The following is a 23,482-nucleotide window of genomic DNA, read 5'->3' on the forward strand; positions in this document are numbered from 1 at the left end:
CCACCTTCTGAAAGTCTTTATTTTTACATCGCTGAGTTGCAAACCATCAGTAACTTCTTAATATGAACAATCAAATTTTTGCCCACAGAGTGTCTACAAGAATTATATCTTTAAAAAATACAATCAGTTTTTATACTTTAAAAATATCTAAACTCAAATAAATTAATATCTTAAAAAGTACACTCCTTCTACTATTTATTTGGCATTTACTCTAAGTTTTGTGCATGATGCCTGTGGGACATGATCACATCGCAGTGCTCTGGTTCCAGTACTGTGACTGCAGCAGGGTTGGGACACGTTTACAGACGGTGGGAACATGCAGTAATAAATAGCTTCTTAGAAGACAAGTTCCTTACAGACTATGTTGTTTACTGCAACTGCTGTGTGCTCTGGCCAGCTTGTAGCTCCAGCTGTCCTGCATAGGACAGTTTGGCCAAGGCTCCCTGGGAGCTTGTCCATTGTTACTGTCACCACTGAGAAGGCCATGGTGTCAGTTTACGTTGGTGGGATATTGATCGGTCTCCCCATTTCTGTGAGGCGCTGTGCTTCCTGCCTAGCTGAAGACAGCTGGCTCCAGTTAGGGCCCTGTGGGATGCTCTTTTTCCACTGCCACATCTCTTATTTCTCCTCTTCCTTCCCAAAGCTTTAACAGAACCAGATCTTAGCGGGCCAAGGGCTCAGAAACAGTATGCTAAACTCAAGGGAAGCTTTGCTTTCTGAGCAAAAGAAACCCAATTCCCTCTCTGCAGCATAAGAGTGAGTATGCCTCCCTTAAAGATTCCAATTTGATGATAGTATTAGAGTGAAGCCAGAAAGCTGGCTTATTTGTTTCAAAGTACAAGCCAAGGCACTTTTTTAGGAGCTTTCTAGGGAAGTAAAAAGTAGCTTGGATGGCCTCACTGCCATGAGGATTTGGTTCTTCCAAAGGCCTTGCATACCTGATCCATCGCTGGGAGAGCTAACACCACCTACCTGCCTCAGAGATGAACCATGGTGGTGGAACAGGACACTGGTCCAATACGCAACATTCAGGCTGGGGGAGTGGCATGGACTTAACATAGCAGGTGGGTGGCCAAGATGCATCCACGATATTCTAGAAGCTATGCCTCCAGGACCACAGAGCTCAACTGCTGGCTTTGATACTTGGCAAAGGAGAAGGAAGGTCTCCTGGCCTTCCTAGGATTATGAAATGGGAACTAATTTAGATGAAGTTGAAATGTTAGTATTTTAGATATTGTACCTGGTCTAAAATAAAGGAGTTAAAGGCCAGATCAGGACTGACGGGTCACAACCAAAGTACAGTTCCAAGTTTAAGAGCAACTTGAGCTGCTGAAGTAGCAATTACTTGGAGGTCAAGTTGAAACAAACAACTTAGCAGTTTTAGTGACAGGGTACAAATGATAGGAATAAAGTAGTGAAGAGGGCTAGAGAGATGGCTCAGTGGTTAAAAGCACTGGCTGCTCTTTCAGAGGTCAAAAGTTCAAAGTCATCCTTAGCTACATACAGAGGTCAAAGTTGGCTTGGACTATATGAGACTGTCTCAAAAAAACAGAAAGTACTTGAGAAACACTTCAAGTGGAAACTTGTTTTTTTTTTTTTTTGAGATAGTATCACAGCCTTGGCTGGCCTGAAGTTCATCGTGCAGATCAGGGTGGCCTCAAAGCTGCAGACTTCTACCTGCCTCTTCTTTTTTTGGTGTGTGTGTGGGGGAGGTGGGATTTCGAGGCAGGGTTTCTCTGTGTAGCCCTGGCTGTCCTGGAACTTACTCTATAGACCAGGCTGGCCTCCAACTCAGAAATCCACCTCTGCCTCCCAAATGCTGGGATTAGAGGCATGCACCACCATTGTCTGGCACCTGCCTCTTCTCTTAAGTGCTGGGATTAAAAGTGTGTGCCTCTATGCCCCATGACAAACTGATGAAAACTTAAGGAATTGAGTCCTGCTACATAGGTCTCCACAACATCAAGGTGTACACATGTACTACTTTTAGAAGAATCCAGTTCTCAAAAGCAAAGGAACAGAGGATTGATACCCTCTGAGAGGGAGCATGGTTTCAGTATTAATTAATCCTTTGCCAGCAACACCAAAGTCTAAATCTAAACACTGGTTCTGATGGCAAACACCTATAATTCTAGTGGCTGGGATATCAAGGCAGAATGGTCAAAAGTTCGGGGTTATGCTTGGTTACATACTGAATCTGAACCCAGCTTGGGCTAAATGAGATCCTGTTTCAAAAAAAACAACCTAAACAGAGTTCAAACTCTTGATAGTCTTAGTGAGGAGCCATTCAAGAGAGGCCCCTGTTCACCATTTTCATGGCTGCCACACAAAACTGTCCTGCCCACTCCCCACCAGTCTTGGCTTGGACTTCTGAGCCATCCTGTGACTGAATGTCAAGAAGATACTTGCATGTTCACCCCAACATATGACCACGGAAGTCTGTGCTTTCAGCATCCAGGAGGCCAAGCATGGCTGCTGCCTTTCTCAGTATAGGGACACACAGTGGTTAGGCAGTAGTCCCAGCAACTGGCCACCTCCCAGCCTGTCTCTTGAACTCTAGTACATTCTTCCTTGGAGGCAAGAGGAAAGACTTAGCCAACCAGACAACAGTGGCATCTAGAACACTAAGAAGCAACAGCAGATGAGGGAGCCCATGAGGAGAAACCACAGTCACCAAGGTGTCTTGTAATGCATGTCAAAGACACACACTAACACAGGCAGTGCCATCTTTCTGGTTCTGTTACAGGCTCAGAAGCAAAGTCACATGCCCTCTAACATGAAAGGGGGACCATGACCTGAAGCCATTGACCAGGAGCAACAGATTGCAACTTTGTGTCAAAGACCCAGGCAAGGAATATGACAAAAGAGTGCCATGCTGCTGGCCATCTTTGGTTACTTGGCTTCCATAGGTTCCTTCTGAGACCTCAGTAGTGAGACCTCCTGACAGACTTGAGGGCAGGGACACAGCATCTAGCTGATGCATACTGGGCTACTGATACATGTCCAATTTACTGCAGCTTTTTGGAGCAAATTTAAAAGCAGCAGTAATAACCAGAGCTTCTCCTATTTGGGGAGTGAAGTTTTTTAAAAAGGTCTCACATTTTCAAGATTACAATAAGCACTCCATGCACACAAGAGCAGCTGCAACAGGAATCCCAGGGAGGTCATGATAATGGCCACCAGGGGATCAGGTGGGGACTAAAAGGTGCCTTCCTCCCAGGTTCAAAGTTCCTTGAAAGGGAAAGGATCAACATGGGAATGACTGTGAGAAGTATATACCGCCTCCCAGATGTGTCTATAGACAGCCACCCAGGAGCTAGGACAGGACACCCTTGCTCCTAAGTTTCAGTCAGCACACCAGCTAGACTGGCAGAACTTAGTTGTCATCAAGCCCACAAGCCCTCAGGAGGTTAAGTGTCTGCACATCTTCCTGGGGAAAGTCAGAGTTAATGGTCTGGCTGAGAGGAGCCAGTGGGCAGCTCCTGCCATGCACAGTGCTGACAGCCTCTTGGCCTGCTTCATCTACAGCTCCCAAGGTACTTCTCTCAAACTGGCTGTAGCCATGTGGCATCTGCTTCACATCCAGGGCTAGTGACCACTGTCACAATGACCCCAGGGACTTGATGAGCACTTGATTGATAGAGGCCAAGATAGGTCAGGGGCTGCTTGTGGTCTGCAGCCCTCACAGCCCAGGTGTCTCTCCAACTGACCAGAGCACTGTTCCTTCGTGTCTTGTTCAGGAGCCTCTCCTCAGTTATCGGGCTCCAGGAAGCCAAGTACCAGACCTTGGTAGAGGTAGATGGAGGCAATGGCTGTCCTGTTTCCCACCGCAGCATCACAGGGCCTGGGCTGACTGTGCCACTCAGATGTCGTTTGGGCTTTGGCTACTCAGCCTCATCTTTTCCAGTCCCACAGTCTGGAGCTTTCTCTTCCTGCTCAGACTGCTGATCCTTGGAAAATTAGACACTCCCTTATGTGGGAGCTCCTTCCCATTCCCTAAGGAACCAAGTGCAGCTGTCACTGTTCTTCCAGCTCCCTGTGGGGGGCCAGGCGCTACCTCTGCTCAGCCCATTTCACATACCTGTTTCCTTCCCACTAACACCAGAAGGCTCAACACTCCAGCTCAGGCAACCATTTAGTCACACCACCCCTGCTCCCTCCCCATACCTTGAGTCACAGGTATTGGTCACAGTGGCTGGAACCCTTAGATTTTGTACAAAAAGCTGGGGACATAGTCAAACCTGAGCAGTGGGTGGGTGGTCCCAGGTGACTCCTGCATATAGTGCAATTTCAACAGCTCAGCCAGGTACTGCACCACTCTGATGTCCTCATTCACTAGTCCCAGGTTTAGCTTTAGGAAACTGGCTTGTCTGCTGGCCACTGCTTCTTGTGTCTCCTCACTGTGGGCAGGCAGATGCAAATGGTGGCAGAAGGTGTAGAGGAATGCCTTGGAGCAGAGCTGGGTGAGCATGCTCTGGACATGAAGGTAGTATGTGCTGCCCCGCTTGATCTGAGTGCGGTGGTCGGCCAGGCGGGGTACCAGTGTACCCCTGTACAGGGGACAGCGTAGGGTCTTGCTGTCCAGGTCCAGGATGCTTGTATAGCGGCTGTAACGGCTCAGGGTATGGAGGGTACCCATACTGGCAGGGGAGGCCACTCTGAAAAAGATAGGCCAAGGTCAGAAAAATGGGAGCAGCTTCTTAGGAGATAAAGTTCACTATCCACAAACTAACACACTCACCTGGCTTTACAAGAAGATTACGTGCTTTGGTCCTCAAAGCCCTCAACAATGTAAGTCCTGATGGTCTCTGAAGCATCTTTGCTTGCCTAAATGGACGCTCCACATAGTGAGCCAAACTTCCAGTTGTGCTCCAGAACTATCTGCCTGCCTGCTCTCCCTGGAATTCCTCACACCAGACTGAAGCACAGTTGGGCTTCCCTCATCTCTGGGATATTAGCTCAGTTCATCTCTTACCCTTTCTGAGCCTCATCTCCATTTCTCACTGTCCCCATTCAACCAAAGGGACAAAATAAGTCACCTAAGGATGCAGCCTGGCCTGCAGTGGGGTACAGCTATCACTGTCACTACTCTGAGCCCATGCCCAGCCAGTATGCTGACTGTTCTAGAGACCTTGGGCTGCATCTCCCTTGGGTTATGTCACTACTGCCAGCAGCGTCTGTGCCTAGGGGTGAAGTTGAACAGGCCAAGTGCTCAGTCTCCTGAGGCTGTTGCCTAAAAACCTCCCTCAAGTTTGAGTCCTAACTCAAAAAGGCCTAGGTTCCTTTTCTTTGCCTGGCTTCACTCTGGGATGCTCCCCTCCCAGTCAGGTGGCTGCTTGCTCTCACATGGCTGGCCTTCATGTCTAGTTCAGAAAGCACAGTGCTCTGAGACTCCCTCTTAAACTCCCAACTTTGAATCTGCAATAAACTTCTAAAAACTAAACATTCGCTTTAAAAACAACAGCCTTGGGCTGGAGAGATGGCTCAGCGGTTAAGAGCACTGACTGCTCTTCCTAAGGCTGAGTTCAAATCCCAGCAACCACATGGTGGCTCACAACCATCCATAATGAGATCTGATGCCCTCTTCTGGAATGTCTGAAGACAGCTATAGTGTACTCGCGTACAATACATAGATCTTAAAAAAAAACCAAAAAAACAAAAACAAAAAACCCAAAAGCCTTACTCAAGGGTAGGGCTAGAGTAGGAACATCATTTGCATGCCATGCACAGGCCCTGGTTTCCATTCCAGTAAACCAAGTAAAAAAAGCTCTTCTTTAGAGCAGTCTTCCCAGCTGGGCACACACCTTTAGTCCCAGCATTCGGAAGGCAGTGGTAGGCAGACCATTTCAAGATAGCCTGGTCTATAGAGTGAGTTCCAGGGCAGCCAGGACTACACAGAGAAACTCTGTCTCAAAAAACCAAACCAAAGACAAAAATGGACGCACACACCCTCAAAAAAAAAAAAAGAAAAAAAAAAAGTCTTCCCACAAAGGTAGGCATTACCCACTGGTCTCACAAACAGAACTGACAAGATTTTACATATTTAGGGCTTATGCTGTATAATAAGACATGATGCTATACAACAAGAAAGGCCACTGGAACCATATTTTTTTTTCCTTTTCCCTTCTTGTTGCATTTAATAATGATTAATTAAGCATCTACTATCTAACGAAGCACTGAGCTGGAAGCTGAGACTACAATGAAAAATGAATGTCCTAGAGTGTTGTCTTGTCGTGGGCAAAGTGGACCTGAGTGGGGCCTGGGGACTGTGAAAGGTCTGAAGACCATGGCAAGACCCACATAGACCCTTAAACTCTGAACCAGTGGCAGTGGGTATAGGGTATACGGCACTCCCATGAACAAGGGAGAATTGGAGCCTCATGAACAGGTTAATTCATGAGGACAGTAAGAACTCTGAAGAGAGTTCCTCTTCAGGACTACCCTCTTGCCACTCCTAGGCCTCAATGGCCTTCCTTTACCACCCATCACCCCAACCAGGGGCCTTGCAGACTCCACACTAGCTTCTCTATTACATTTAATTTGCCTTTACTCCTACTGGGGGTCCCAGGCAAACCCTGAGCTTAGCAAGTGCAGCTCCCCCTAGGCTCAACCTTAGTTCCTACCTGTCTGACCCTCCAACTCTGCTGTGATGTCCAGTTTAGGCCATTTCATGACATTCAGCATTAGCATTCCTTTCCTTCCAGTGATGGCAAGATGCTGGCTCCTTCCAAGTTCTTCTGTTTCCCACAAATTTCTTCCTTACTTAGGAAGCCAAATACACAACCAGGCCCAGACTTTGTACTCCATTTCCGTGAACACAGTCTATTCTTCCAAACTCAGACTGTTGCCAACCAAACCAGGGAGGCCACAAGGATGAAGAGTCTGAGGTCACCTGGCTAGGACTCTGCCTAAGCCTCTGTCACACACTCTATACTCCTAGAACTGGGTCCTGCTTACCCATCATTCCTCATCTTCTCACTACTGTTTATCAAAACACAAATTTCTCCCTGGCATTTTATTTAAAATGATAGCAGACTCACTATCGTCCGCTCCAGCCCAGGTTTCCAGGCAGAAGACCTGTATAGGTGAAAAGAACCAAGGGCCAGTGGAGCTGGTGGTTCAAGGTGAGATGCTTTAAAACTTTTTATTGAGTAGTTCCAGACGAAGCCAAGACTGGAGGATCTAGATGAACCCAGTTCACAGAAATAGCCCTGCTGTTGCTCACAGTTTTGTGGACAAGAGAGCAGGTACACAAAAGCACCCCTCTCAATCACTTTTTTTTTTTTTTAAAGCCTCTGTCTTGCTAATATTGCCTAGACTGGCCTCGACACAACAAATCAATTCTAAGGCCAGGGACTGTTCTAAAATAACACACATCTAATCTGGGCTCCATAAGGCATAAAGTGAGCACAGGAGAGGTACCCTATAAATCCACCACAGTGAGGGTAACAGCACCTGTGACCTAGACTCCTGCAGCTCCCTCTGCAACTACCACACCTTTGACGGATTTCACTTCACGGTGTTCCAGTGTCACGGTTTCACTTCCCTTCCCTAGGGCTTCTCTGGATTAGTTATGACCAACACTGCCATGCCACCTCTGGCTCCTCACTGACCAAGTCATCCTTTGGGGCATGAACACTGCATAGGCACTGACACTTGTGCAGGAATGTTCCTAGCATTTGTGCCCCTCAGTAGGATACTCACATGGTATCTCCTATGCTAGCAGACACTTCACCACTTGAGATCTGTGCAGGAGCTCAATTGTCATTTCCAGGGCATCTCCCTGAAATCTGTGGCCCTGTCTGCCTCCTTCATTTTTAGAGGGTGCACACTTGTACAGACCAGAAATCTGCTATTATAAAACAGACTTGCCAGCTGTCTGCAGTGAAGGAAATGGAGGATGGAGGCCAGAGTCAACATGGCCGGATTACCTTGTAATTCAGGCACTGGGCAGTGACTATTGCAAATGATTTATTCCTTATTTTCCTATTTTCTTGGAACACAGGAATGACTTGCCTAAATATCTATGTGAGTCTTGTCAGGGTAGCACCATAACTCTGAAGGGATTTCAAACAGGGGAAAGGACAAGCTTTTGTGACTCCTCACTTTCAAAGCAAATGGAACAGCAGAGTACAAGTTATTGAAGTTCTGTATCTTCCTCAGCAACAGCCACAATCCTTTACAAGATTTTTGACTTGGAGTCAGACTTCCAAGTCTAGTCATTCTCTGACTTCACTGGACCAGGACTGGGGTTCTTACCCCAGACAAATGGAATCAGAATATGACTGGGAATTCACCATTAAAAAAAATTGCTCCCAGGGCATGTGGATATAAGAATAGTGTGTCTGCCTAGCATGGGTAGGACCTGGGTTCTATCACTAGCACCACACACATTCACAAGGAACTTAATCCTCCCAGACAGTTCCTACTGGAAGTGTGGAGGAGCCAGGATTGGCAATCACTAAGCAACTGTGAACCCCCTTCCCCGTGATAGAGAAGGCAACAGGATCGAGAGTGATTTGCCAAAGAACAAATAAGAACAGTGAGTAGGGTTAGCCACTGTCTAGGATGCAAGCTTTCCTTTTTAGGGTCCACAGATCCTAAACCTGCTTTATCTCATAATATTTAGGGCTCTTCCCCACCACCTGGAACCAGTTACCTTTGTAGGCCAATAAGCTTCCACTTCTGAAAGTCCATAATATGCAAAGGGGAGGAAATCCAGTGCTTCACCGGCTTGGCAGAGCAGCCATAATTGGGAACAAAGATGGACAGTGCAGTCACCAGCTTCCTGACTATGGTTTCCTCTTCACCCAGGACCACAAGTGTCCTCCCACTGAGCAGGGAGTAGATGGCGGGGTGGGCAAAAGGGTACTGGCGGATGAATTTTAAGGCATTTTGGCCAGCTCTCTTTTTGTGCCTCTCAGAGGACAGGCCAGCAGGAGGTGCAGAGGGGGTTCTGTCCGAGCTGGTAGAAGCCATGCTGCCCATGTAGCTAGTGGTATCCGAGTAGTTATCCAGGCTCATCTTACTAACGTCTCGGCTAGCCAGAAGGCAGCTTGGATCCAGCTCATAAGCTGGGAACATTTCACAATTGTTGTCTTGGGGAGAAGGGTCAGTATTTTCCATCCCGAAATCCACGTGGAGCCCCTGGTCCTTCTGTATGTAGCGCTGTGGGGGAATGCTCACCACACCATCCTCATCAGAAAGGGTGTAGGCTGGGGTGGGGAGGGGCACCAATTGACTTTCACCCTCCTTTCCAATACAGCAGCTGGAGTCTATTTGGGATGGGACATTTTCCAAGTTGCCCTCCTGAGTCTCATCCAGTTCTGGTGAGCTGGCACTGGCCTGGAAATGGATGGCCCCCTCATCATCTGCACAGGCTTCTTCTTCATTAATGGCACTTGGGTAACTGGCCTTAAAGTCGTCAGGAATGAGGGCCTCGGAAGGGCAGGTGCTTAAGACTTCAATGCTGTCCTCACTGATTGTCCTGTGGCTGACCGCTTTGCTACGGACTACATGGGGGCTCAATGGCACAGTGAGGCTGGCCTGGCTGTCAGATTTCGCCAACACGGAAGATGACTTCTCGGTGCCCAGAACCTCAATGCTTTCCCCACTACTGATGCTCCCTTTCATATCCATATCCAGGTAGTCCAGGTTTTCTTGGGGGTCAAAACTGCTCGACTCTGTTGCCTCCACTCCCTTGAACTCTTCATCTCCAAGTTCCTGCTCCATCTTGATCAATACAGACTCCACACTGGACTTGTAAGAGCCAACACTAATTAACACTTTAGGAATGGGGTATTCTTCTACAGGCTTGGAAGGCGGCCTGTCCTGACTGAGCTGAGAGGGCACATTCTCTTGCTTCTCCATCCTGTCATCAACCTCTACAAAATCTTCAAAGAGGAAATTTGTTATGGGCTGTTGTTTTCGAAGTGCTCTGTCAATCTGACTGGTCAGGAGGTAGCACAGGTCTCCTCTGAACATGTGTTCAATGTGTCTCAGCTGAGCCAGGGTCTGAGTGAAATACTCAGTGTCACAGAGTTCCTCCAAGGTCTTCAACTTCTTGTCGAAACACTTGGTAGACTTTGCTTTGATGAGTTTGGGGGTGTAAGCTGGTCTGCAAGTATAAAGGTCTGCATTAGCTGACTCCTCGGGATTAGAGGTAGTAGATACCTGGTCAACCTGATCCTGGGTATGCTCTGTATCACCAGGATGCAAATCAGGTTTCTTCATCTTCTGACGAGGATATGAACGGATCTGCCTCAGCAGATCTTGATGTTCAATGATGGACTTCTCCACATTGGCCAGCTCATTGGCTTTCTCAATTGCCTGAGAAGAATAAAAACCCTTGTCATTGGCTTTCTTCTGGATCTCTGTTTCTGTGTGTAGCACTGTCCTCGTGTAATCCAAGTCTTTCAGCTTTTTTTCAAGTTCCCCAGCGAATGCCTTCCTGTTACCCATCTTCAAGCACTCAGATGCTTTGGAAAATTCGGCTGAAAGCTCTTGGAATTGTTGCATGATTTTATGCTGGTCTGCAGAGATATAAGCCATACAAAAGGGCCTCACAAAGCCCCTGGCCTCCAGGTCATACAACGTAAGGTGGTGCACATATGCGAAGGCCCCTTCCTTAGAGTCTCCCAGTACCACTTTAGAGTCCTCCACAAAGTTCAACTTGGGGTAGGCAGAACCAGGAGGATGGCCTACGAATGATGCCTGGTAATCCACTGACATGATCCGCAAGGAGAAGTAATTGAGATCAAAAGTGCCAAAAACTTTGGTGTCATTGGGAATGGTCAGCAAGGGCTGGGGTCCCACCTGCTCCGAGAACTCAGAAATAAGGATGAAGTCCCTGGAGAACTTGGCCCCAGACAGTTTAGACCAGGGGTTAGCCCCCTGGCTGGCATATGGAAAGAGAGGAACTGAGTACTCCTCAGGCAAAGCGGGCTCATTGTAAGGTTCTTCCTCATATTCGTCTTCCTTGGTGAAGGCCACCACATCAGGGGCGCTGATCATATTTCCTGAAATATGGAGAGCACATTGAGAGGAAACGGAAAATAATGCAGGGTTAGTCGGCGAGGAAGTCAGGCCTCTGGATGAGAAACCGAAGGTCCTGCGGCCTTCTTTGCACTTCCGGGGATCCTAAACTGCCCTCTCACACAACGAAGAACTAGAATGCCCGCAGACTCTCGAGGTTTGGGACCTGCGGTGCCCTAGGAAGCCTCATGAACTCCAAAGCTGCAGGTCCAGATGACGGAGGCTGGCCATTCTCCAGTGTTTTCCCCGGCTGGCGCAAGGTTTCTGAACCGAGGTCACCAGCACTCCCCGGAACCTACCGGCGACATCAACAGTCCAGCTCTGATCAGATCATTAATCCTCGCCACGGGATACCGCAGAGTCAGTCAGATGGGCCTCCCCAGGACCTAAGGACAGAAACTGTCGCGGCTCCTAGGACCGTACTGTCCCAGGGAAGCTACCGCGGCACCGCCATCTTGGTATCACATGACTCCCAAGCATCGCGTGACCCGGAAACTCCCACACAGACTTCCAAGAAGTGGAGCCTTTTAAGAGGCCCTGTCAATCAGTCCTTCCAGAGGACGAGTCCGGTTAACTAACCATTGTCATAAAGAAAGGGAAAACAGAATACAATGGGGTGGAAGTGAGGAGGAGAAAGGGTGTTGGATGAGCGTGCCCGGGGCAGGAGGCATTCTGGGAGTTGTAGTTCAAGGTTGCTCTGTGGCGCAGTTGGCGGAAGTTGTCTGTGGGCGCGAGTTTAAGCGGGACTCGGAGGTGTGAGTTTCTGATCCAGGCGTCAGTTGCCTGGGAAAAGTGCTTTATTAAATTGGCTCTCAGAGGGGCTCTCCCTCTGGGCTCTCCAACATGCACGGGCACCTGTGGGGTTGCCGCTGGCGCAGGGCTTAGGGAATGATCTTCCCGGCCACCCTCTTAGCGTCTCAGTGGCAGCGACGGCCTGGAGGCCGTGCCCTGTCCCGCGCTGCCGTGGGAATGGTCTTCCGAGGAGTGCGTAAAGTTCTCTGCGTGGCGGAGAAAAACGACGCTGCCAAGGGAATCGCCGACTTGCTGTCCAACGGTCGTATGAGGCGGGTAAGAAGCATTTGGGCTCCGCTTCCTTGAGGACCGCCCACAAAGTGGGACAGCGCCTTGGGGACCCGAAGCCCTGGCGAAGGCGACTCCGCCCCTCCCGGACGCCCTCACGCCTCAGGCTCTCTCTCGCTTCCAGGCCTCTTGTAAATGTAAACCTTTTCCCGCATTTGATAGATCTTTGCGCACCGTCCCTAATACCTGTAGAGAGGATTGATTGGTCTCCCTTTGGTTCTGGAGCGATTGTGAGAAAACGTGTATTTTAAAATTCTTCCTTGGTGAATCGCAAGTTTAGAAGTATTGGAAACCCATAACCAACTCCTTTAACTTGGCGTTCAAGCTTAATGTATCGAATCCTGTTCCTGCCTTCTGCTGTCCCTGGGACTTTACGGTCTCTGGTGGCACCCTAGGGGTAACCCTTAGGGTTGGGAACCAGAGAAGTCAGTCACTACTCATATAGACTGATTCTAAGACACCCGAGAACTGGAGGTCCTTCCGAAGAGCTCTTTTCTTTTCTTTGCAAACAGTTAGATCCCCAGACCTCTGCCTCCAGTTTTGAAATACCCGGAAGGGGGGCCAAGGTTAGGTGGGCGCTGGCCCCTAACTTCACGTCTTAAAAATGTCTTTGAGTAATAATTTTTTCTTTTCTACTTTGGAGACAGGGTCTCACTGTGTAGCCCTGGCTGTACTGGAACTTGCTAAGTAGATCAGGCTGACCTTGAACAACGGAGCTCTGTTTGCCTCTGCCTTCTAAGTACTGGGTTACAGACTGACAGCCAGCCTGACTACTGCTGAAATGTCTTTTTTTTTTTTAAGTGTCCGTGAGTGTTTTCCCTACATATATGCCTGCCGAGGCCAGAATGGGTATCAGATCACCTAGAACTGGAGATACAAATGGTTGTGAGCCACTATGTGGGATATGGGAATCTAACCTATAGCAAAGAAAGAGCAGCAAGCCCTCTTTTTTTTTTTTTTTTTTGGTATTTTTTGAGACAGGGTTTCTCTGTGTAGCCCTGTCTGTCCTGGAACTCACTTTGTAGACCAGGCTGGCCTCGAACTCAGAAATCCGCCTGCCTCTGCCTCCCAAGTGCTGGGATTAAAGGCTGGGCGGTGGTGGCGCCACCACCGCCCGGCCTTTTCTGGCCCTTAAATGTCTTTTTTAAGGAGTCTCCCCCTACCCACCCTGACCCCATATACACACACTAGGCCAGGGATTCTTCTCTCCCCCCACCTCTCTCGGTTGGTTGGTTTTGGAGACAGGCTTCCTCTGTGGTGTAGTCCTGTCTGTCCTGGAACTCACTATGTAGACCAATCCAGGGATTCTCCATATTGTACCATCACAGTACTTAGAAGGCATCTACCATAACCAGGATGCCAAAACTGGAATAAGGACATCATTGCTGCCTTGTCGGCACCAATGAGGAGATAGGAACTGAAGCTTTAAAACGGTATTTTATTCAGAGAGCTGGCAATCCTAGAAGACCGTCTTCCATCTTGTCTCCAGCTGGCAAGTTAGATAGAGACAGTGGGAGTGAGGTGGAAAATGAAAGGCAGTCAGTCGCTTTGGAGTTCAGTCTTGCCCCCTGGTCAGCCATATTGAGATTTGTGCTGTTTCGTAAGAGTAAGAATTAAGGAGGGCGGTGGGGGCACACGCCTGTAATCCCAGCACTCTGGGAGGCAGAGGCAGGCGGATTTCTGAGTTCGAGGCCAGCCTGGTCTACAGAGTGAGTTCCAGGACAGCCAGGGCTATACAGAGAAACCCTGTTTTAAAAAAACCAAATCCAAAAAAACATTACAAAAAATCTAAGAGTAAGAATTAAGTTTGTAGGAAGAAATAAAAGATGAGAAATTAGATGACCTTGAACAGCTAGAGGAATTGATATTTAATGCCGGTTAAGTGGTGTTTGTTGTTCTGACATGACATGACCAGGTCATAGGACCTGCACACTCAATGATCAGGGTCCAAGAGAATAATACATATTACTTGCTTTAGGCTGGAATTTTTGTGGCTAAGCGTAGGGAGTGGGGAGAGAGAGATTTGTTTGGGGCAGAAGGAGGAAGTTAGCTGTTTTTCTTAGGTAAGCTGTTTGGTCAGACTTCCAGGTCTTCTGGGTGTCTGGAATTGGGCCTGCTGCCTTCTGCAATCCTTAAATAGTTGCTTCTTGGAACTTTGAGCTCAGTTCCAGGACCTTGGCTTTTGGGAAGATTTGTGTCTCAATTTGGAGGAAATGTCTTAAGTGTGGTAAAGTATGAGTTGTGTGACCATTATACTATCTAGTTCCAGACGGTAACTTTTGTATCTTTAGAAGAGCAAGCACCATTGTTAACTCTGCCATGCCCACCACAGTTAGCCTGCTCTGCTGTTATAATTGTTGATAGAGAGTTGGGTTTTGTGTTAGAGTCTCATTCACGTAGCTGAGGCTAACCATAAAGTTGCTAGGTAGAAGAGGCTGGCCATAAACTTTTTTTCTCTTTCTCTAAACTGGAATAATCAATTTATCTTATTTTTATTTGTGTGTGTATGTGTGTGTGTGTGTTTATGTATATGTGCTCGAGTTTGCAAGCACATGCCATCTACTTGCTTGTACCCTTGAAGGCCAGCAAAGGGCACGAGGCCTCTGCAGTTTCTGCAGGGATGGGCCTCTTGCTGTGGGTGCTCTTCTGGAAGAGCAGCAAGCGCTCTGAGCCCTGAACTGTCTCTCTCTCTCTAACCAAGTTTTACCAAACTCAAGATGGTTGTGAGATGTTTCCTCCAAATTGAAACATAAATTCTGACACCCAACCCCCAAAGGAAAAAAAGCTAAGGTCTTGAAACTGAACTCAGTGTTGCTCAATGTTCCGGGAAGTAGCTATTTAGGAATGGCAGAAGGCAGAAGGCCCAACTCCCAGGCCTTAACATCTTGATCTTCCTGCTCCCACCTTCCAGTGTGATTATAGAAGTCTGACAAAATGGACAGCACTAATCCCCTTTCTGGCCTAGGTTTGCCTGTTCTAAACATTTTGTATGAATAAAAGGCCTTTTGTGTGGGATTTGTTTCATTAACATAGCCTTTGTAAAATCTATCCGCATTGTACCACCTGTTAGTACTTTGTTCCTTTTCACTGTTGTACATTTTAATGTCTCCATGTATCACACTGTGTTTATATGTGTGGGCATTTGAGTTGTTTCTACCTTTTGTTTAATATTATTAGGACTGGCTGCAAACTGATTTGCAATTGTCTGTTTGAATAGCTGTTACAATTATGGTAGTCCTATGAGTAGAATTTCTGGGACCTATTTTCAGGAATCACCAAATGTTTTCCCACATGCTTTAGAAACATTTGCTTTCCAGGTTGTTTTTACTTTAACACCATCCTAGCAGGCGTGAAAAGATACTGGGGTTGCTTTCTTTTGTTTTTTTAGCATCTTTTTATTTATTATTTATTTATTTGTTTGTTTGTTTCAAGACAAGGTTTCTTTGTATAGTACTGGCTGTCCTGGAACTCACTTTGTAGACCAGGCTGGCCTTGAACTCAGAAATCTGCCTGCCTCTGCCTCCCAGAGTGCTGGGATTAAAGGCGTGCGCCACCACTGCCCAGCTTTTTAGCATTTTTTAAAAGATGTATTTATTGTATGTTTGTGAGTACACTGTTGCTCTCTTCAGACACTCCAGAAGAGGGCATTGGGTCTCTTTACAGATATGAGCCACTATGGGATTGCTGGGAATTGAACTCAGGACCTCTGGAAGAACAGTCAGTGCTCTTAACCGCTGAGCATCTCTCCAGCCCAATACTGTGTTTTTTAATTTACATTTTCAGATTTCTTTACGGATGGTTGTGAGCTACCATGTGGGTGCTGGGATTTGAACTCATGACCTTTGGAAGAGCAGCAGGTGCTCTTACCTGATGAGCCCCTAATTTACATTTTCATAAAGGCTTATTGACCAGTGATACTGAGTTGTTTTTCAGTTAGTTGTTGGCCATTTGGTTATCTTTTTTTCGAGAAATTTGTACAAACAACCCCAAGCCTTGCACAGGCTAGGCACTGTTCTACCCATGAGCTGTATCCTAGCTCAGTTTTAATGTCATTGTCAAACCTGTGTCAGAAAAATGTATGTACATATTTTTTCTCCTTGAGAACTCAGAAATCCACCTGCCGCAGCCTCCCAAGTGCTGGGATTAAAGGCATGCACCACCACTGTTTCTCCAGCGCCTTGACTCACATTTATTTGTTTGTTTGTTTATTTATTTATTTATTTATTTATTTATTTATTGTGAATGCTCTGTCTGTATGTACATCTACATGCCAGAAGAGGGCATCAAATCCCTTCATCATGTGGTTGCTGGGAATTGAATTCAGGACCTCTGGAAGAGCAGCCACTGCCTTAACCACTGAGCCGTCTCACCAGACCTTGAGCCACTTTTTTAGTCCATAGTTACATATTGTGTTGTCTGTCCCACCTCACTATTTTGGTATATGGAGATCTATTAACTCTGCATCATTTGTTGAACTCTGTTGAATGGACTCGGCATCCGGCATCCGTCTTAAAGATCAGTTACGAAGGAAAAAAACCTGTAGTCCTAGCAAACAGAAAACTGATCAGGAAAACAAATTTAAGGGCAATTTGGGCTGTGTAGTGAGACCCTGTTTCAAAAAAACAAACTGAGGGGCTAGAGAGGGGGCTCAGTGGTTAAGAATACTGGCTGCACCTGCAGAGAACCTGAATTCTGTTCACAGCACCTATGTCAGATGGCTCACAACCACCTATAACTCCCGCTCCAGGGGATCCAGTGCCCTCTTCTAGCTCTGTGGATACTTGTACATATGTGGAACACATATACACATATGGGTTTTTTATTTCAACTTAGGGAAAAACAAAACTACAAAATAAATGGGCTAGGGAGGCTGTCAGTAAAGGACTTGCTGCACAAGCATGAGGACTGGAGTTCTATTACGAGCACCGCGCTGAAAGCTGGGCCTGGCGGTGTGCACCTCCTGGTGACGGTGTGTACCTCCTGGTGACGGTGTGCACCTCCTGGTGACGGTGTGTACCTCCTGGTGACGGTGTGTACCTCCTGGTGACGGTGTGCACCTCCTGGTGACGGTGTGCACCTCCTGGTGACGGTGTGCACCTCCTGGTGACGGTGTGCACCTCCTGGTGACGGTGTGCACCTCCTGGTGACGGTGTGCATCTCCTGGTGACCGTGTGCACCTCCTGGTGACGGTGTGCACTTCCTGATCACCGTGTGCACCTCCTGGTGACGGTGTGCACTTCCTGGTGACCATGTGCACCTGTAACCCTCACACTCTGAAGGCAGAGGCAGGAGGATCCCCGGGACTTGCTAGCCATCCAGTCTGGCGGACTCTGGCAAGCTCCAGGTTCAGGGAGGAACCCTACTTAAACAAGTGAGGTAGAGCCATGAGGAAGGCACCTGACATCTTACCTCTGCCCTTCACACGAAATGTCGAAAGTTTCGCCAACCAAGCAGGTTCTGCCATTCAGCTATACTCTTAGCGCTCATGACCACTACAGGTTTGTTTGTTTGTTTGTTTTTAATTAAATCTGATGATTCTAGTTATTGTAGTTTTATAGCAAGTTTTGAAACTTAGACAGTCGAGTCCTCCAGCTGTTTTTTTCTTTCAGGGCTGTTTTGATCTTACAGAACCAATACGGTTCCATGTGAATTTTAGGATCAGCTTTTTTTGCTTTGCACTAAAGTCTGTAAAGTTTTCATAAAGAGGCCAGTGAAATAGCTACATTAATAAAGATTACGTTTTTTCATTGGAATTTGTTTCCATTGTTGTAGAGATATAAAAATGTCAACTTGGCACAGTCTAGATTCCCCTGGGAAGAAAGTCTCCATAGAAGATTGGGTAGATTAGTTGTTTCTGGGAAAATATCTGTAGGGGTTTATCTTGGTTGTGTTAATAAAGGTAGCAACTCTTCCCTAGACAGGGATCCTGGAGTGTGTAAAAGTGAAGAAGGCAAGCTGTACACGATCATGCGGTACATGGGCAGCTGTACACAGACATGCTGTACACAGGCAAGCTGTACACGGGCAGCTGTACACAGACATGCTGTACACAGGCAAGCTGTACACAGGCATACTGTACACAGACATGCTGTACACAGGCATGCTGTACCTGGGCAGCTGTATACAGGCAGGCTGTACACGGGCATGTTGTACACAGGCAGGCTGTACATGGGCATGTTGTACACGGGCAGTCTGTACACAGGCAGGCTGTACACGGGCATGCTGTACACAGGCAGTCTGTACACGGGCATGCTGTACACAGGCATGCATGCATTAGTTCATTGCTCTCTGTTTTCACCTGTGTGTAACACGACCATTTCTTTCCCAAAGTTCTTCTGCTGTGATTTCCCTGCCAGGATGGACTGTAATCTGAAATTGTGATCCAAATAAATCCCTCTTCCTTAAGTTGCTTTTGTTACGGCAGCAGGAATGGAAACTAAAACCCAGTGTCTCACTCTGTAGCTCAGGCTTGACTAATACTTGCAGCATTCCCCCTGCCTCAGCGTCCTGAGCTGCTGAGATTAAAGGTGTGCTTCACCACCAACCAGCCTAATGCTTTCTTTTTTTTTTTTTTTTTAATTTTATTTATTAAGGAGAGGGGAGGAATATTGAAATTGAACCAAGATCTGAAATCCTGAATCTGGACAGCATTTTCATTATCAGGAAGAAAATCACTAGTGAGGAATGGTTGCCCAAATAATATCTCGTGTAGTCTTAAACTAGGGAGTATGAGCCCTTAGACAGGTGAAAAAAAAAACCATACCGTGTGTGTGTGTGTGTGTGTGTGTGTGTGTGTGTGTGTGAGAGAGAGAGAGAGGGGGGGGGGGAGTGTGAGAGAGAGAGGGAGTGTGTGTGTGTGTGTGTGTGTGTGTGTGAGAGAGAGAGAGAGAGAGAGAGAGAGAGAGAGAGAGAGAGAGAGAGAGAAGTGAGTGTGTATGTGTGTGGTGGGGTGTCTTAAGTGGGTGAGTGAGTGTGTGAGAGAGTGAGTGTGTGTGTGTGTGTGGTGGGGTATCTTAAGTGAGTGTGTGTGTATGTGGTGGGGTGTCTTAAGTGGGTAAGTGAGAGTGTGTGTGTGTGTGTTGGGGTGTCTTAAGTGGGTGAGTGAGTGTGTGTGTGAGAGTGTGTGTGAGTGTGTGGGGTGTGTGTGGGGGTGTCTTAAGTGGGTGACTGCCCAGCTCAGATTGGCCCATGGCCATGCCTTTAGGAGGTTGTCTTGTTTATTGATGTAGGAGGCTCAGCCTCTAGTGGGCGGCACAATTGTCTGAGAGGTGGTCCTGGGCGGTATAAGAAACCTAGCTAAGCATGAGCCAGCAAGCAGTGTCCCTCCCTGGTTGCTGTTTTGAGTTCCTGATCTTGACTTCCCTCAGTTGTGGACTGTAACCATCATTTCCTCCTCTACATTGCTTTTGGTAAGAATGCTTTATCACTGTAACAGACAGGGGACTAGAACAGGTACTGCAGGTGTGGGCCAAAACATACTATTTTCAAGTCAGGTGCAGTGGCATATGACTTTAATACTAGTACACAGGAGGCAGAAACAGGTAGATCTCTATGAGTTCAAGGCCAGCCTGGTCTACAGTGTGAGTTTTAGGACAGCTAGAGCTATGTAAACAAACCCTGTCTCAAAGAAGAAAGGAAGGAAGGAAAAAAGGAAGGAAGGAAGAAACATTAATATTGTATATCATTTCTAAGTCTCATTCATCCTCTATATACTTTATATAACTCAGTCCTTTCCTGAGTTGTAAAGGTTTCTTTGCTTTGTCTTAATCTTTCCCATTCTTTAAATAAGTAGCTATCTTATCAAGGGCAAAATCTTATCATACAGAAATCATTTTAGAAAATCCTTTAGAAAGACTAAAAATATTTTTTTATTTTAGTTCTTTTTTTAAACTCACACTTGGTGAGTTTTTGAATTTTTTTATTATTTTATGTACATTGGTGTTCTGCCTGCATGTTTGTGTGAGGGTGTCAGATCCCCTAGAACTGGAATTAAAGACAGTTGTGAACTGCCATGTGGGTTCTGGGAATTGATCTAAGGTCCTCTGGAAGAGCAGCCACTGCTTTTAATCTTTGAGCCATCTCTCCAGCCCCAATGTTATTTTTCTTACATCCTTCTAGCATTTGATTTTTCTATTTACTGCCTCCCTTTTTTAATATCATGAGACATATAACATTAGCAAATAAATGGACCATCTTATTAAAGAACAATTAAGTTTAAATTATATCTAAGGCATGTGATAGATTAAGATCACTTGTATACCTGTTGTTAAACTATGAGGTTTGTAGGTACCAAGCAAAGCTCATAGAAAACCCAGGCCAGCCTGCAGCGGTAGTCTAGTTACGTCTCAGTCTGTTACCCTCTCGCAGTGTGCTCAGTGCACAGATCTTCCTTGAAGAGGGGGAGGAAAATGAAAACACATGCCCGCTAAAAGTCTTCGTGTTCTCTAAAGTTCAGAGACTGACCTGAAATGGTGCTTTTGCTTCTGAGTGAGCAGTAATTAGCAGACAGAGAGGCAGCAGGTAGACAGCACAGCCAGTGTCTGTGTGCCAGCAGGAATCACCTGAGGAGCCCCCATAAGGCTGTCATGCTGGAGTGGCAGGTTAGCTAGGAGACTCCAGGCAGAGCCCTGTGTCCTCTCTACGGGTAAGCTTGCAGCCATCCACGTGCACTCCGAGCATATTTATATCATAGCATAATGGCTCGGGGGTTAAGAGCACTGACTGCTCTTCCACAGGACTTGGATTTAATTGTCAGCATCCGCATGGTGGCTCACAACCAGCTGTAACTTTAGTTCCAGGGGATCTACTGCCCTCTCTTGGCCTCACATTGCACGTGTGGTGCACAGACATACATCCAGGCAGTATACCCATATATACTGAAACCAGAAGAGCTGGGCAGTGGTCCCAGCATTCTGGGAGGCAGAGGCAGGCAGATTTCTGAGTTCCAGGACAGCCCGGGCTATACAGAGAAACCCTGTCTCAAAAAAAAAAAAAAAAAAAAAAAAAAAAAAAAAAACAAATCCAAAAAAATAAACCAAAAAAAGAAAAAGAAAACAGAACCGCAGATGAGTGTCAACCATACACAGGGACATTTGAACACTTGTCCCAGCTGGTATCACTGTTTGGGAGGGTTTAGGAGGTGTGGCCTTGCTAGAAGAAATACGTCACTGGGGGCCGGTTTGGGGGTTTATTTGCTTGCTTCCTTTTTTGTATTGGGGGGGGTTGGTTTTTTTTTTGTTTGGTGGGGTTTTTTCTTTTATCTATTTGGTTTTTTGGTATTTTTAGACAGGATCTCTTTATGTTATCCTGGAGTTTGCTATGTAGACTAGTCTAGCCTCTGTCTCCTGAGTGTTGGTATTAATGTTCTACCACACCCAGATTTTGAAGTTTTAAAAGCCACACTCCCATCTCTGCTTTGTGCTTGCTGTTTAAGACGTGTGCTTTTTCTCAGCTTGCTTCCCAGCCACCAGACCTGCTGCTGCCATGTTCTCTGTTCCACTATGAACCTCTGGAACCATAAGCCAAACTTCCTTCTGTAAGTTGTTGTGGTCACAGTGTTCTATCACAGCAATGAAAAGGTACCTTTACGTTTTATAAGGTTCCCTTAAGGGATCCTAGGAATCCCATAGGAAGATCAACAGAGTCAACTAACCTGGACCCTCGGGGCTCTCAGAGACTGACCCACCAGCTGAAGAACACACATGGGCTGGACCCAGGCCTCCTGCACATGTATAGCAGATGTGCAGCTCCGTCTTCATGGGAGTCCCGAACAGCTGGAGCAAGGACAATCCCAAAAGATGTTGCCAGCAGTGAGTGGAATATAAAGTGAATAAGTAAAAAATTAACTAATTAATTAATTAACAAAAAAACTTTGTGGGTCCGGAGAGATGGCTCAGCAGTTAAAGAGCACTGACTGCTCTTCCAAAGGTCCTGAGTTCAAATCCCAGCAACCACATGGTGGCTCACAACCATCCATAAGAAGATCTGACACCCTCTTCTGATGTGACAGAAGACAGCTACAGTGTACTTAGATACAGTAATAAATCTTAAAAAAAAACCAAAACAAAACAAAAAACAAAAAAAACAACCTTTGTACAGTCATAGACATGTGGCAGCCAGCACTCCCGGCCAAGGAGGATGAAGCTGACAGAGGCGTCTGCCTTTATCTGTGTTAGCTTTCTGAAATCATTTCAGACCTTGAAAGTTGGTACCCCTTATCAGAATGTACCAGCACAAGGGAACAGGCAATCTTAGGAAACTCCAAGTGTCCTCATTCTTACAAAGAGCTTTTTGTAGGATAAGGAAGAACTCCAATTGATATTTTTCTTTAGAAGCCATTTTCATTATTCTCCAGTCTAAATCTAGGCCAGGATTGAATGCAGAAAAGTACCAGGCCTTTTCCCCTTTGAAGGTCTGAATTAAACCGATACAGTTAGGGGTGCCTTCTTACTGTCCAAAACAAAAAGATCATCCACTGAAAAGTCTTCCATGTCTCCTTTGTCTTCTCCAGAACACCATCTACAGATCTTCCTGAGTTTTCCATCTCCTTTCATGAACAACCACAGGACAGGAGAAAGAGCACACTCAGCAGTGTTGCCTGAGCTCTTATACCCATCCTCCCTTATTGGCAGCGTGAGGAAGGGAAGCCTAGCATACTAGCCACCTGCACCATCATGACCCTACCTGACTTTAATGCCTGTGACCTTGATGGATCCTTCCTGTATTTTTCCAAGTTAACTTTGTCAAGAAGCAACCATGGGGCAGGGGAAAGCTACCCTTTTGGCTCAACCTATTATAGGTACAAAGGAAACTCTTTCCTTTAGAACCCAGTTGATACATTAAGTAAAGCAATGTTCCAACACCTAGATTCCCATCAGGGAGGTCCGGAATTACCTCCTTAGTCCGATAGAGGAAATGTATTAGCCTTATCTAATTGTCAATAGGGGCACTTGAAAGGCATGCATGAGCACAGTCACACCTTTTAGGAGGAAAAGACACCTGAGCTAGGTTAGCATAGTTGTAGTGGGAGAAAAATGCATATTGGACAGGAGAATGTGGCCTGAGATACAGAGTGTGGAGGGGACTTGTAAGGTGGCCTTGAATTTGATTTTGTGGCAATCTTCCTGCCTCAGCTTTCTAAACGCTGTATAAACCATGGGCAGCTCACAGTAATGATTTTTGTGTTGAATGTGTATCCTGCAATTTTGATGGAACTGTCTATTATTTTTTGTTACTCCTTTTCACATAGAATTTTTCACTTAGAAAAGGAGGTGTTGGACCAGGTGTGATGGTACATGCCTTTAATCTCAGAACTCAGAGGCAAACAGATTTCTGTGAGTTTAATATTAGCCAGTGTTGCCTGGTGAAA

General features: G+C 46.5%; 2 protein-coding genes across 2 annotated transcripts in view; one reads left to right on the forward strand and one right to left on the reverse strand.

Annotated features, from left to right (window-relative positions):
• Position 1: 1 nt before the first annotated feature.
• On the reverse strand, positions 2 to 11,497 carry Smcr8 (SMCR8-C9orf72 complex subunit). Its single transcript, XM_052197125.1, has 3 exons — positions 11,334 to 11,497; positions 8,660 to 11,018; positions 2 to 4,658 (listed from the first exon to the last, which is right to left on the reverse strand). Exons 2-3 carry the CDS (start codon positions 11,011 to 11,013, stop codon positions 4,205 to 4,207), a joined length of 2,808 nt encoding a protein of 935 aa, XP_052053085.1. The 5' UTR covers positions 11,014 to 11,018; positions 11,334 to 11,497; the 3' UTR covers positions 2 to 4,204.
• Positions 11,498 to 11,762: 265 nt separating this feature from the next.
• Top3a (DNA topoisomerase III alpha) overlaps positions 11,763 to 23,482 on the forward strand; it is a 40,688-nt gene continuing 28,968 nt past the window's right edge. The window contains exon 1 of the mRNA XM_052197124.1: positions 11,763 to 12,102. Coding sequence (XP_052053084.1) covers positions 11,923 to 12,102 — 180 coding nt within the window. The 5' untranslated portion in view covers positions 11,763 to 11,922. The remainder of the gene's footprint in view (positions 12,103 to 23,482) is intronic.

This window comes from Apodemus sylvaticus, chromosome 10, assembly GCF_947179515.1.
Source record: "Apodemus sylvaticus chromosome 10, mApoSyl1.1, whole genome shotgun sequence".
Lineage (NCBI taxonomy): Eukaryota > Metazoa > Chordata > Mammalia > Rodentia > Muridae > Apodemus > Apodemus sylvaticus.

Bases quoted from the DNA above. Each gene is read 5' to 3' on its own strand.
- Smcr8 (XM_052197125.1), bottom strand. From the start codon at position 11,013: ATGATCAGCGCCCCTGATGTGGTGGCCTTCACCAAGGAAGACGAATAT. The intron at 4,659-8,659 runs GTAACTGGTTCC...TATCTTTTTCAG, and splicing joins AAGCTTATTGGCCTACAAAG to AGTGGCCTCCCCTGCCAGTA.